General features: G+C 39.2%; 1 protein-coding gene across 1 annotated transcript in view; it reads right to left on the reverse strand.

Annotated features, from left to right (window-relative positions):
- Nucleotides 1-15,322, reverse strand: part of LOC102098279 (E3 ubiquitin-protein ligase KCMF1) — a 55,228-nt gene that overhangs the window by 6,760 nt on the left and 33,146 nt on the right. The window contains 2 exon segments of the mRNA XM_065045649.1: nucleotides 1,865-1,966; nucleotides 9,054-9,193. Coding sequence (XP_064901721.1) covers nucleotides 1,865-1,966; nucleotides 9,054-9,193 — 242 coding nt within the window.

Genomic DNA, 15,322 nt, shown 5'->3' on the forward strand with positions numbered 1-15,322 from the left:
TACTGCCCTCATGCAGTTTGGCAACCTTTTCATAACTCCATCTGGTAGAAAAGGCCAGTATCTGAGGTTTTTTTCAAGCAGACATGGAACTGTGGAGTAACTTTCCTAACTGCAACTACTGAAGTATTTCCAGACAAATATCTTTCTTAAAATACTAGCTAAGCGTGCATCCAAGTCTTATCAGCTATGCTAGAGTAAGGAAAACGTTTGTAAACCTTAACTTGTGACAAACAGATAGTAATGAGAGAACTATTTGTATGATTGATGCTGAAAAGCTGTATTTAATAAATTTTCAAATATTTTCCTGCTAAAGTAAGAAACTGCACTTCTGAAGTTGTCCTCAGACTGTAGGAATAAAGAACATCCCTTGAAATGTCTGCACAAGGTTCATAAAAAGAAACACATGTAGCCTTCTGGGACAACTTAAGGAAAAAAAAATAGAAAATCCAGCAACAAAAGCTTACCTAAAACTGTAACAGAAATCTTCACTCTAGAAAACCTATAAGCAAAGAGCCTTCTCTTTTATCTCCTTTTTGTACATGAAGGTTGTTATAGAACACGGACTCTGTGCAGTTTCAACTTCACATAAAGATGTTTAGAACAGCGAGATAACGGTATCAGAGAACAGCTTTCTAACAGCTTTGACAGGTATTCTCCCCTATGCTGCCAGACCCTGGATGAAAAAGGTCATTTTGCCTTCCATTTTTCCTACTTTAGACCTGCCTGTTGCTTCCGCCCTGTCCCCAGGGAAAGGTGAAATACAGATAATGACTTTTATCTGACTTTGTACTATTCTTTGCATTATTAGTTACTACTTCACAGAGCAAATAAACATCCAAACTTCTTTACACTGATCCAATTATTGTTTAGTAATTAACACGTATCCCTATTCTATCCTGACCTTAAGCCATGGTTACACTAATAAATGCAATCAAACACAATCATAACTGAAAAAGAGCCATCCCCTTAAATGCCATCTCCATTCTGTTAGCATAATGAAATCCAGTTGCTAGAGCTTCATATTTTTTTTTTTCCTTTTTAAAAATCTTTAAACAAAAAAGCCACTGTCCAAATAATAATGTAGTCTTTTTGTCTCGTTGTTTAAATGAGACACAAAGGAATACTTTAGAGAGATTACTTATTGTAGGTAGGTTACAAAGCCTGCGTGTCATTAAAAAAGCCCAAACCAAAATACATTCCATCAGTTAATCCTAGGGGAAAAATAAAATTAAAATAAAAAATATTCCAAGAACAAGGATTGGAAAAAAAAATAGTTCCAGCTCTCCAGTCATCAAACGTAGATAAATCTGCATAACCTGCTGCTAAAGTAACTGAAAGACAAGATTCTATTTCCCAGGAAAACTGAAGTGTTTTCCAAGTTATGTTTAGAAAATGTCAGTAACACTATGAAATTATATTATTAAAACATAGTGTTAACAGTAGTGTTAAGCAAGCTTAAAAATCACTCATCAAAACCAGCTAAGCTGAAACTATCCTCAGATCATCATCTTCATGTCACAAATACTTACAGCACACTACAGAATCTGGATATATAAAGCATCAGCAAGACTAATGATCAGGCAGGATAAACCACAGTATAAGCAGAAAACCTCTCAGTGTCAAAGTTCTTTAAATGTTTTTGCTGTTAGAGCAAAATGCACTGTCAAGTATACCTACAGTCTGTTAACAATCTGGTATTCATACTTTTTTAATCTAGCAAATGAAACCTTTTATTTTTGACCTACAGATCTCTTGCAATTTAAGGTCCAGGAAAACCAGAGGTAGGATTACAAAATTCAAAATCAGTCATCACAGCTACTAGAAGAAACAGTCTAGCCTCTTCGCCTCAACTTTGAAAGGATATTAAATCTCTAGGAGCTCTGTGTTCCAGTGTAAGATGAGCTGCAAAGTCATCAGTGACATGATTTGGATCCCCTCCAGGTAATGCTGCACATATTGGACAAATCTGAAATGACAAAGCAAGGGGGAAAAAAAAGAAGACACCTTTATAGATTTTACACAAAACAGAACTCACGTAATTGAATCAATCATTGGACACTGATTCTTAAGCTTCGAAATCACATTCTAGGTATGCATAAACACCTGGATATAAATATTCAAAACCCACAGAAACTATTTAAGTGCAGACATTAGAAATCTTTTACTTTATGATTTTTAGAACACTATGAAAACCAGAGCTAGAATTTTCAAATTTGATTTGTAATGTCTTGAAAACTAGTCTTTGTATGCCAATTCTGCCATAGACAGTAGTGTGATTACACATAATTACTGTTTGCCTGCTTGACACTCATCCCAGCAGAGGAATCAGAATGAAATCACATATATTTGCTTAAGTATCAAACTGAGACTACCCATCCAGGCAACATGTAGCTACAGGGTTGGCAGGGTTCAGCTCCATATCCCTACACAAAACTATTTGTGGAAAAGGCAGTGACATCTGTCTTCCGTTTATTTTAAACCAAAACACACGTTAACTAAGGAGACAAACAGTGCCATTAAAATTGCCATACTTATGAACTGTTTTTTTTAATAACCCCATAAACAGTTTGAGAAGCATCTTCCATTTTTCTTTATAGTAGTTTTACAGACTGATTTTTAAGTTTCAGACAAAAAACAGCCATTCCAATTATTCCCCCAAATGTTAAGAGCTCAAGTTAAGAGCACTTTGACAGTTAAATACTACTGCTGTGAATTTCTGTCTCTGTTCCTCACAGTCAAATAGTCTTGCCTTTATGGAGAAACTCTGGCTGCACAATAAAGTTGAGATTCCCAGGGCTCTTCATGCAGCATATACTCAAGTTGTTGACAGTAGAGAACAGAAATAGTGTGGCCAGCAGGACTAGGGGAGTGATCATCTACCTGTACTCTGCTCTGGTGAGGCCACACCTCCAATTCTGTGTTCAGTTTTGGGCACCTCACTACAGCAAAGACATTGAGGTGGTGGAGAGGGTTCAGAGGAGGGCAACAAAACTGGTGAGGGGTCTGGAGCACAAGTCTGATGAGGAGCAGCTGAGAGAACTGGGGCTTTTTAGCCTGGAGAAAAGGAGGCTGAGGGGAGACCTTATAACTGTCTTCAACTGCCTGAAAGGAGGTGGACACTGGTCGCTTCCCCCAAGCAGCAAGTGACAGAAGAAATGGCCTCAAGCTGTGCCAGGGGAGGTTTAGATTGGATATTAGGAAAAAACTTCTTCAGGGAAGGGGTTGTCAGGTGCTGGACAAAGCTGCTCAGGGAAGTGGTGGAGTCAATCACCCCTGGAGGTGTTTAAAAGATGTGTAGATGAGGTTCTCAGGGACATGGTTGAAAGGTGTACTTGAAAGTTTAATGGTGGGACTCGATCTTCCAAGTTCTTTTCCAACATAAACGATTCTATGATCTCAACAGACCATGGGCATTAGGAACACCTATATAATAGCACACACATCTGTTTCACTCTTGTGGAGGTGAGGATAGGGTCTTGAAATAAGTTTATTGTGAAATCTCAGCGACTTTTGACAGCAGCTGCTATTCTTTACTGTCACTTTCATTTCAGTAGTCAGCTCTGAACAGAAAATCAAGCATTTCGAAAGCTTTTTGCTACAATGCCTTCCCCTTTATTGTCAATGTTCAGCATTTCTCTTCAAATAACTCCTCTTTCCAGATTTTTTACCATTACAGAAACCACATAAGCAGACACACTACGGAGTAAAGACATCTTATTACAGGGTAATGTAACAAATACTCAGCTATGCCAACATATCGTACAGCTACCCTGTAGAGAGACAGGCATAGACATAAATGGGACAGATGGTCCTAAAGTCCATAAATTATTTATTAGGTTGGTGCAAAAGTAATTTCAGGTTTGGACTATGAATTTTAAATCATTTTAACTATGCTCAAACACAGCTTTATTATCAAAATAGGAACCATTACCACCAACACATTTTTTGCCAATAGGATTTTGTTCATTCCTGCAGTGTAAAAATCCATGCTCTGGGATTTAACAAAGCCTTGGAAAGTATTTTCTGCATCCTGCTGATTGTGGAGACCTTTTCCCTGCAAAAAGCTGTCGAGATGCTTGAAAAACTGGTGGTCAGTAGGAGAGAGGTCAGCTGAATATGGCAGATGAGGCAAAACTTCATAGTTCAACTTTCGAAGCATTGGTTGTGCAATGTGCGGTCAATGTGTGGTGTTGTGGAGAAGAATTTCTGTTGACCAATGCCAGCTGCAGGTGTTGCAGTTTTCAGTGCATCTCATCAATTTGCTGAGCTTACTTCTCAGCTGGAATGGTTTCACCAGGATTAGGAAAGCTGTAGTGGATCAGACTGGCAGCAGACCACCAAATAGTTGACTGTCACATTTTTTTGGTGCAAGTTTGGCTTTGGGAAGTGCTTTGGAGATTCTTCTCAGTCCAACTACTGAGCTGGTCATCACCAGTTGTCACATAAAATCCAGTTTTTGTCGCACATCACAATCCGATCAAGAAATGATCTGTTGTTGCATAGAACACAAGATGACAACACTTCAGAACTACAACTTTTTTTATTTTTTCTCAGCTCATGAGCCACCCACTTATCGAGCTTTTTCACCTTTCCAATTTCCTTCAAATGCCAAATGACCATTGAATGGCAGAGTTCTTCGGCAACTCCTCATGTACTTGCAAGAGCATCAGCTTTGATGATTGCTCCCAGTTGGTCACTGTCAACTTCCACTGGCTGGTCACTACACTCCTCATCTTCAAGGCTCTCGTCTCCTTTGTGAAAGTTCTGGAACCACCACTGCACTGTACATTCATCAGCAGTTCCTGGGTCAAATGTATTGTTGATGTTGCGAGTTGTCTCTGCTGCTTTTCAACCCATTTTGAACTCAAATAAGAAAACTGCTCGAATTTGCTTTTTGTCTAACATCATTTCCATAGTCTAAAATAAATATAAAATAAACAGCAAGTAGTAAGTCAGTAGCAAAAAAAAAAATAGCTAGAAAAGCGCACTAAAATGATGTGTAACATAACCACAGTTAAGAATGTATTCCCCTATCAAACGGCAAATTTCACCAATGCAAAAATCACATTTACTTTTGCACCAACCTAATATAAGCTGCTTAATTCATACTAACAGGAGACATCTTCAAATCCATCTTTTTTTTCATTTAACCTACTCTGAGGAAGCAAAATCCCAACGCAAGAAGGACAACACACTTCTGAGGGCAAGAAAGCTACTTCACTAAGAGAACCAAGGCCATATGAACTGCACATATTTACCTGAAGAGACACAGTCCTTTCTGAGGAAACAGTAACTAATAGAAGTCATAAGCCACAATGAGAAGGAGGACATTTAAGTATTCTAACCTTAATTCTACACACGAACCAAACTTTCAAGAACTCTCTGTCTGGGAAAGTTACTGAAGCACTGTCACCCACAAACAAAAATTTAGTTAAACTCTGCAAAATCACAACAAAGACTGCAACATCACTGATTAAGTGTGACATAACTAAAAATATCATTGTTAATAGAACATTCATGAACAAACAGTACAGATGAAAGGAAAGCATTGTCCAAAGTTTCTACTGAAGCTCTGATCATTTGTATTAAAAAATCATGTTATCCTGAAAGATGTCTGAAAGATGACGGAAAAGTCTTAAGTCAGTCACACTCACAGATTAACTGCCAATCTCCAGAAATATGCTTATATTACTACTGCCTCCCTATTTACAGACAAGATAACCACTTTAAGTGGCAGTATTTCTGTCACCTCAACAAGAGACACTGTAATCTTCAAGAATGAAACAGGAATTATTCAGACTGTCTCAAGCTGTCTATTTCATTACTGCAAGAAAAGCTCTCCTCAGTTTTATCCACAATGTATTAACAACCTAGTCTTCACAGTTCAGTTACAAGGAGCCCAGTTACTGCCTTGCTTAATGTGAGAAAGTTGCTGCAGTGCAATGTAATGGTAGAAAAATTGTGTCTTTGTTCTGAGATTCAAAAATGACTTTTGATGAAGTTTCCTAAAATTTTTCTATTTACAATGCTAGTGGACTTCTAGTTGAATGCTGCATTTTATTCAGAATAGCTGACTGACCTGAAACCCAACACCAACAGTAACTCACCATACTGACAACCAGACTGTTCTGTACCTGACTTATAACATTTACTGGTAAAGAAATACTGGTAATTACTGAGGTTTTAGTACTCACCAAAATCACATGACTTATTCTTTTTATTGCGTAACCTTAAGAGACTTAATTACAAAACTTATGACTACTCCCACAGACACCAGTATAATTTTCCATTAAAGTACTTCGGAATTAAAACAATCACCTTCAAGGAAATATCAGACTCTCCCAGAGTTCCTCTACAGGACCTCAGTGCACTGGGGTGCCTTTCCTAAGTGCCTGTATATTAACACACACAGCATAGGGAATAACCATGATGAGCTAGAAATCTGCATGCAGTTGCAGGGCTACAGTCTTCTTCAGATCAAAGACATGCTGGAATGGCTCCCATGACTGAAGTGTTGGATCAGAAGGATATAAGCTCTTTAGAAAGGAGAGGAAGCGGATTCTTCAGAAGAGGGAGTCCTGCCCTTTGAGTGAGATCGATGCTGGAGTATGTGAAGAGCTGATGGACAGCTTATGTGTTGGGATTAATAAGAGGACAGGCAAAGCAGACATTACAATATCTTATAAAAGCAGCCATTACCAAAGAACTCAAAGCCCTGCCTGTAGCACCAGTCTTGTAGCCAAGCATTTATGGACTGGATCCTTCTATTCCATCTGATGTAATCACCCGAAAATTGAAGGAGGAAAGAGAAAATCACTTGCACCCCAGACTCTTTCACCAACTGTCCCAAGGCCATGAAGTCCTTCTTCGTTCCCCACAGACTACGAGATGCAGCTTCCTCCCCACCTGTCTGAAGATCAGCAGTGGGTAGTAGTCTGTCAAGTGCACCAGGTTGGGGAGTGCCCTGGCAATATCCCTGATCTGGGCTCCAGGCAGACTACACACTTCCCTGTGATGAAGGTCAACTCTGCATATTGGGCCCTCCGTTCCTCTCAGAAGGGAACTGCCTACTACGATTACCCTTCTTTCTTCCTTATCAGAGGCAGTCTTGAGGTATGGAGTCAACTGCATCTTCCTACTTGTAGGCAGGCCTTCCACCACCTCACCTACCTCTCCTTCAAGATCCAGGGCCTCAAACCTATTGTGGAGGACACCTGAGGAAGCAAAGCAGGTAGGGAGGGGGGTCACCTGCGATGCCAAACTGGGACTTGCTTCCAACTCTCCTTGTCTTTTTGGTCCCCTACCTCTGCCCAACAGCAACAGAGCAGGGGTTTAGGTCTCTCCCCTCTGCCCGACAGGGCAGGGGGTCCGTCACCTTTTTGGGGGTATCTCCCTGGCGCCTTTCTGGCTGGCACACCAAGAAGTTACTCCCCCAGTCTCCTTCTCACACTCCCTGATGGTCCTCAGTCTCTTGACCTTCTCCTTAAGTTTCACCAGCATGCTGAATATATCTTCCACCTGCTCACACCTCACACAGGTGGAATGCCAGCCTCCCTCCCCCAGCAGCAGCAGGCTGCTCCCTACAGCCAGAGACCTGAACAGCCACAGACTGGGGCGGGCCCTCCATCTGGGTCGCCACAGTCTTCCTAGGGCAAGCTCTCTCTCTGGAGGAGACCATGATCAGCTGCAGTCTGGGAGACTGCCAATAGGTGAGACGGTCTACCGAGCAAGGAGGGACAGAACCTCTGCACCCTGCTGCACGAGCTACCACACCTGCTGCTGCAGCACAGTGTGGCTGGTACTCACACACTGGTCTCACCTCCCAGCGCCTCCCCGAGGCTTTTTCAAGGCAAGGGGCATGGGTGTGATCGCCATTACCCTGGCAACGCTCACACCACATCAGCCGCTCTCTTGAGAGCAGCCAGGTCACGCTGCTCTCACAGGTTTTCCCTGGCAAAGGAACCTCCCAAAACCCCCCTGTACCTCAGATCTGCTGCTGCGGCTCCGGCTGCACCGGCTCCGACCAGCTGACCTCGGTGAAAGTTGCAAAGTTAAACTCAAGAAGATGATAAAAATTGCAGTGTCTGTCTAAGTTAAGTCCTACAGTGCAACTGATAGTTAAGTAAACTGTTTCACTTTAAAAGTTTTCAAGAAAGATTAGAACACCTTTGAGTCTCCAAAAGGTGGACAAACCACCTCCGCTATCACCTTCCACAAGACCCTTAATAGGCTTGGATAGGAAAAATTCATTTTGTTTCACAGAACTCCTTGAAAGTTGAAAAACTAGAAGATTCGAATAGATAACATTCATGTTGGTGATGAGTAGTCCATTTCAAACATTCACATTTTTCTAGGAACCTATGGAACAACAGTTAACTAGACCAGAGCACCCTGGCTGCTGTTCTACTAAACTAGCTTCTCCTGCTCCCATAGACAACCAGGATAGTATGATCTAACAACTCGGATTAAAGTATTTCTATTGACACTTGTTTAATAAGTGTGTTTTCAACCACATCAAGTGTCCCAATAGTTAGTGATGGGGGAAAAACCCCTGCTTTAACAGCAATAGTTTCAGAAGAACGACAACTACTGCTGCATAAATACAGCAGGTCCACTACAAAAGCTATTTGAAAAACATACCAAGCTGTCTGCATGTCTTCCTCTCTCTTACAGTTACGAAAGACTAGCACAGCTGTGAGCTTCCAGGACAATTGCATACTGATTGTGAAAAGGGAGACACAGCTATACCCAATAACCATGAGAACATTCTAAATTTCATCTTACAGGCTAAGAGACTCCTAAACATGGCAACCTTTACATCAGGACAACCAAACAGCAACCATAACAGAAGAAAGCAAGCACATTATATTACGATACTCATTCAACATAGAATAATTTTGATGTCACCTCCAAATGTGGGTATGTCTTCCTAGAAAGCATTTAAATAAACTTGCGCTTCAAGAAATAAAAAGAACAGGAAGATACCAATTTTCCACATGACTCTCCTTAATACATTCCCACCGCAACTGAAAGCCAATTCTGAAGCTTCTTACCACTTCTGTTGATGTTTCAGCATGCTCAGAAGTAACATGTTCTTGAAGAGATGTTTCCGTATAACCCATTTTTCCACAATAAGGACAAGTAAAAGACTGTGGCTGCTCTACAGAGAAAGCTTCTCCACCATAGTACAAATCTGGAACACAGAGTGTTAAAACAGAGGTTACTTCAAAACAGTAGCATCATTTATTTTGTTCATATAAACCTCTCTTTATAAATATACTTCACTGTAATCACTGCCAAATTAATTTGGTACTTAACTGAAATGGCTACTTTAATCCTGTATAAAGGCCACAGGCTGATATTCAATATGTGTTCACTTACGGATAACAAAAAACAGCCAGACTACATTTTAGTTTCATTAGCAAACATACCATAGTTTTCTGATACTCAATAGGAGCCAAGACTCCTACGATGCTTCTACTGATACTGCCAAACCTTCGCTTTTCTGCCACTCTTATTATCCCATGTCCAGGGTCCACCCATGGTATTTTTCATTCATAAGTGAAATTTTCAAAAGCTGAACTCTCAACAGTACCTCAAAAATTTAGATTAAAATTTACAAGTCCTCAGTGACACCATATGTCAATATTTATGCTACAGCTGAACCATTGCTTTGCAGTAAGTAGTTTTAGAAACATCTCAAATGTATAATATAAAAGATAGTTAAAAGGGAATCTGATTATCTGTTACACACTGGTTGCAAATTGTAGGTGTGTTGAATTTAAGCACTTTTGCACTGCAGATGAAAACCAGGCACTTTTAAATTGCTAATGCATAAGTTCTCCAAACATAACATGAAAGGTTGTCAAACTGTGCAAGAAAACAATGCTTTTCTCTCATATCCTCTGCAGGTATTACATATTCTTCAGGAAACATGAATAAACTCCACACTCACATCAAGATAAAAAGTATGATTTCTTCCAGCAAATAATTTAAAATACACTTACATTTTGTCTAGGACTCACGGATAAGTAACTGAAAAATATGTTCATAGAACTATGAATATTCTGCTATAAGTTAAAAGTTGTTCAAGTCTGAACAGATACTAGAATGCTTCAAGGCAATATCCATTTAATGTCTTAGGAATATGTCCCTCTGATGGCTTAAGTCACAGATTGCTACGGTTTATGACAGCTGTGCTACTGACCTCCCTTTAGGACATCACTAGCAAGAACAGAACAGCATTTTTGTTTCTGCAGCCTTACAAAAGATTATACTTAGGCTAAAAAGGTACATATCTATAATCCACTGTATTAACATATAGTATTTTACATATAACTAGCTTTTGAGGGCTAACATTCCAAGATCAATACACAAAATGAACTTCACAGTAACATGCTAATACACAGAATTAAAGATACAGAGCCAGATTGAACACATTGCAGAATAAAATTTATGTTCAGTAAGTCCCTGTTCCCCTTATTTGCAAACTGCTTCCAGGGAATTTAAATGATGGAGGATGAGAGAAAGATCCTCCTTTAAGAAGCATGGTAAGAAATGCCCAAGGAAACAGCCAGCCTTCCCAAAGAAACACTACCTGACACACTGAGCATTTTAACCGGTTCATCCAATTATTAACTATCACACTAAGCTTGAATACCATCCTGAATCTAGGTTTATTTTCATACAGACAAGGAAAACACTATGTCCAACTAGCCAAAGTAAGACGTTCCGAGCCAATTAAGTCTTAGTTCTCCAAAGCAGCATTTGAGGTTCCATTTAATGTTTTACACAATAAGGCACAGAAATAACTTTTCATTAGAGAATCGAATTGCATATCAGATATAACACAAATGGAACGCTATAAAGACTGAAAGTCAGCATGAATGTAAGTTGGAAAACATGTCCAAAAGATTAGCACCCGCTTCCCCTGACCTGAAAGTCTTTTACGTAGTACTGACACAAACATATGCCCAGAATCTTTATTAGAGGGAAATTCCAAAGGTCCTTGCACACAATATACCAAGACTCAGTTCTGAATGCATCTGAGTCACCCAATAAATGAATGATAGGTGTTTCCTTGACAGGTTGTCTGGCATTCAGCTGGCATACTAACAACAAGACATAGGGTATATACGAATTCAAAACATCTGTCCTTAACTGATCCCCTACAAATCCAAGGGAAGAATCAGTGAAACTAGGAAGAGGAAGTTACACCTTCCCCCGTTTGTGGGAAAGGTGGTCGGCCAACAATTAAATGTACCATTTTCAACTGAAGATGACAATACTACCAGATGGGAAGAAACCTTCTCATGAACACTTAAATCTGCTTGCTTGGTTTAGAAGCTAAATATCAATCAGCTTTAGAGCATGTTCTGAATGCTTAGAAATAGGAACAACAGCAAATTCCCCTATGCCAAAGCTTTTAAAACTACCTGTAGTTCTTGTCCATTAATCTACAGCAAGCTTGTGTTTATTCTGTTTGAGTAGACTGGTAGTACAATTACTCTGATAGGTGACCAGAAATACTGGCTCTGAGGCAGGATTACACCAGTAGCGTTCAGAATTCTGATGGGCCCAATGCACAGGTGTTAAGTAACACCATCCTACAGGATAAGCCAATTAGATTTACTTACATGCAAAACTATCTTTTTACTTGAATACCTTCTCTGAAATTACAGCATACTTATTTTCTTGTTTCCAGGTCTTTCATTCTCCTCTTACTTACATGATATGCAATAAGGACTTACATGAAAATTAACCTGCTATGAGGTGTTATAGACAGGGTTTCAGATACTACACACAGAAAATCTATATAAGTCACAAAACTTTAAGATTTTGGAGCTTCAAACTAATGCCACTTCTGTACATATTTCACTAAGTACATATTTCACCTCAATGGTTTATCCAAGTATCACATTCAGACTCCCATTCTGATGTAGACAAAAACCTGAATGTGGGTAAAAACAAATTACCAATATAGTGCAGCATATACAAATACGAAGAATTTGAGTCATGTCACGGTTTCAAGTGAGGAAAGCACCAATAAGGTTTACATGGGACAAAGTTCTAAGCAGTCACTAAAACAGCCTCTGAATGGATCAGCCACACAGACTCTGAACAGATTTTCTTTCAGAAAAATATACCTGAAAGGCAAAGGATTCAAAATTATAGATGTCTAGAACAGATAAGTGAAAAATGCTTCAATGACCATGGACAAAAAAATCCTCCTTGCAACTATATGAAGAAAAATTCTAAAGCAGATCATTGAGCCAGTTGTTACAGTATACAGCAAATGGTATCACTGCACAGAGGAAATAAAAACTTCAGTTCTCACTTTTCCAGTGTCCTAAAGATACAGAGTTGGAACTTTATTATAAAGATATGGGAACAAAATAAGTACGATGGCCAAACTTTTGAACTGAATAGTTAAGAAGAATTCAAAATTTAACTGCGTTTAATCTGCCTAAACTAGCAAATACTATAGAGTTCTCTGAAACCCGGTAACTGAGAAAGAACTACTGGGAATACCAAAAATGCCAAACACAAACACACCAAAAGATAATGACAGTTTGTTTAGATGATCCTCTGATTTCCCTCAAGATTTGGTACAATCCTCATAATGATGATTAAGTACCTGTTTACTGATTGGAAAACTGAAATTCTCCATCACTGCAAACATACACACACATGCAAGAACACCAAGTCAAAATTTCCTTTGAGGACTCTTTAGGCTAAGCAGACTCATTTCTGGGAATTTTATAAGTCCTGGCATCTTACATACTGATATGGATAAAACAAAATGATGACTCAAAGAGACAAGCTAGTGAAAAAAGAGGTAGAACATCTTATTCTTCAGGGGTTTTGTATAAAAAACTAACTTCTGCATCAACTATCTAAAATGAAAAGAAATCCCTCAAAACTATCAGGTGGGCTAAAAACCTCTACCTATAAACCTCACTATTTCATTACTGTATGTATTTCTGAGTAAGGCAGAAATACCAACTCCAACTTCGCACCTAAGCAGAAGGCACAGGGCTACAACCAGTCTGAAGACAGCAGTAAATAGATCAGCATGCAAGCAAAAATATCTTTTCCTTAGATATGTTGTTAGCTCAGTCCAGATGTCAAGAATTCCAGCACTACACACTGTTCTGCCAGAGAGGAGAGAGGTATGACAAGTACTGTCAAATCCCCTGTTTCTGGTCCCTGCTTTTAAAGGACATCAAATAAGCCAGTTAATAAATAAAAAATAAAAAATCTGAGTTCTTTCCAGACTCCAGATTACACTCATGCATGTTTCCCCACAACCTTCCACATCTTTTTGCTAATACACAGTAAACACATATGTCCATGCTAAACTAATATGCCTTCATCTGGGGCGGGGCGGGGGGGGTGTGAGAATAAATAAAGAATGCATCTGTCAGAAGTGAAATCAGTAATTGCAAATCCAAATATTTTTCCATTGGAAGTTTACTACCCCTCTTTTTCCTCTCAACTTTAATCTCTCTCCACCTCTTACAATAAAAATCTGTCCCTTTCAAACGATATATTTTTTTAGAAGATGTTGGTAATTAAGTGATATCACGCATCTTTGTGTCCAATTTTAGTGCTGATGTCTCTGCAAATGGATATTTCTCCAATTAGTTTTTACAAGTATATAAAAAAACCTAAAAATTATGAACATATGGGAAAAAATGAAAAGGCCACACCTTCACAGCTGCAAAAGCAACCCAGCCTACAATTGTATTACTGTTATGGCACAACTGGCCCATGACCAAACAATTATCCCTTCCGGCCACAAAGAAATGTTTCAGATCACGTATTTCTTTCCAAATACCTTCCTACACAAAAACAGGAGTCCAAAGCTCTTGAAATTCATCTACACGTCTAAAGCCCTCTTTTCAAAGTAGCTAGGAAGACAATGTTGCTGAGTACAAAAGAAAGCCACACTAAATCACAACCCTCTAGAAGATTCATTACCTACGCTGCTTATCAATTAGAGGAAGAATACAAAGGAGTAAAAGGATCACAAAATTGTTTAAAGGGGACTCAACAATAGCTTATGAAGTTAGATTTCAAGCTCAGTGTTTAGACATTACAGCTTTTCCTGAAAGAAAAAAAAAAAAAAAAGCAGCCAACAACCTAATTTGATGTGAAAATATGAGCACTCTTGCTTTATTATCTATAGATACAGATTGCTTGTATTTAACATTTTAATCTAACTAACCCACTCTTAAACTTGGCAGGAGGTAAGTAATGAGACAGAAGTACAACAAGATTCATTCAATAAATATCAATCTTTGAAAGAGGTGATTCAGGACTACATTTTCTAACAGTTTGTCCTTGCTTTCTGTACATATTTCTGTACAAGGCTAGACAGAGGAGTCAGGAATTTTAGTTTCACTTTCATATGAGTAATGTAATTTCAATTTGATATACACGTATAGCTAAAAATGCTGGTATTATAGAAGTTATAGTGTATTTGTTTCATTTTTTTTCAATGTTTGAAGAAACAACATGGTGGCAACACAGCACCTTTTCCAAAGCATTTACTTATTCCTGTACCACTGATCAAGCAGCCATACTGTACAAAACAGTATTAGCCTTAAAACTGCTGTTTGTTCTGGTTTGATGCAGATTTTCTGATCAAAAAACATTCTAAAACATGCTAGTCACTCTGCTATAAACTTAAAGAAAAAATGCTTACCTACATTCTAAACATACACCCAAAGGAATGGGTCAGTGGGAATCTTAAGAAAAAGAGGAAGGTTAGAGAAAACGTAGGTCTGCTGCTGAATGAGGAGGGTGCCCTGGTGACAGATGATACAGACAAGGAAGAGTTAGCAAATGCCTTCTTTGCTTCTGTCTTTACTGCTGAGAGAAGCCCTGAGGAATACCAGACCCTAGAGATACGAGAGAACGTCAGGCAAAAGGAAGACTTTCCCTTGGTTCAGAAGGATCAGGTTAGAGATCATTTAGGCAAACTGGACATCCACAAATCCATGGGCCCAGATGGGATACACTCCTGAGTGCTGACACAGTTGGCAGATGTTATTGCAAAGCCACTCTCCATCATCTTTGAAAGGTCTTGGAGAACAGATGAGGTAACTGAGGAGTGGAAGAAAGCAAACATCATTCCAGTCTTCACAAAGGGCAAAAAGGACACTACAGGACAGTCAGCCTCACCTCCATCGCTGAAAAGGTGATGAAACAGCTCATTCTGGATGTCATCTCCAAGCATGTAGAAGAAAAGAAAGTTAGCAGGAGCAGCCTGCACAGGATCACCAAGGGGAAAAATAATGTTTAACCAACCTGATAG

This window comes from Columba livia, chromosome Z (assembly GCF_036013475.1).
Source record: "Columba livia isolate bColLiv1 breed racing homer chromosome Z, bColLiv1.pat.W.v2, whole genome shotgun sequence".
Lineage (NCBI taxonomy): Eukaryota > Metazoa > Chordata > Aves > Columbiformes > Columbidae > Columba > Columba livia.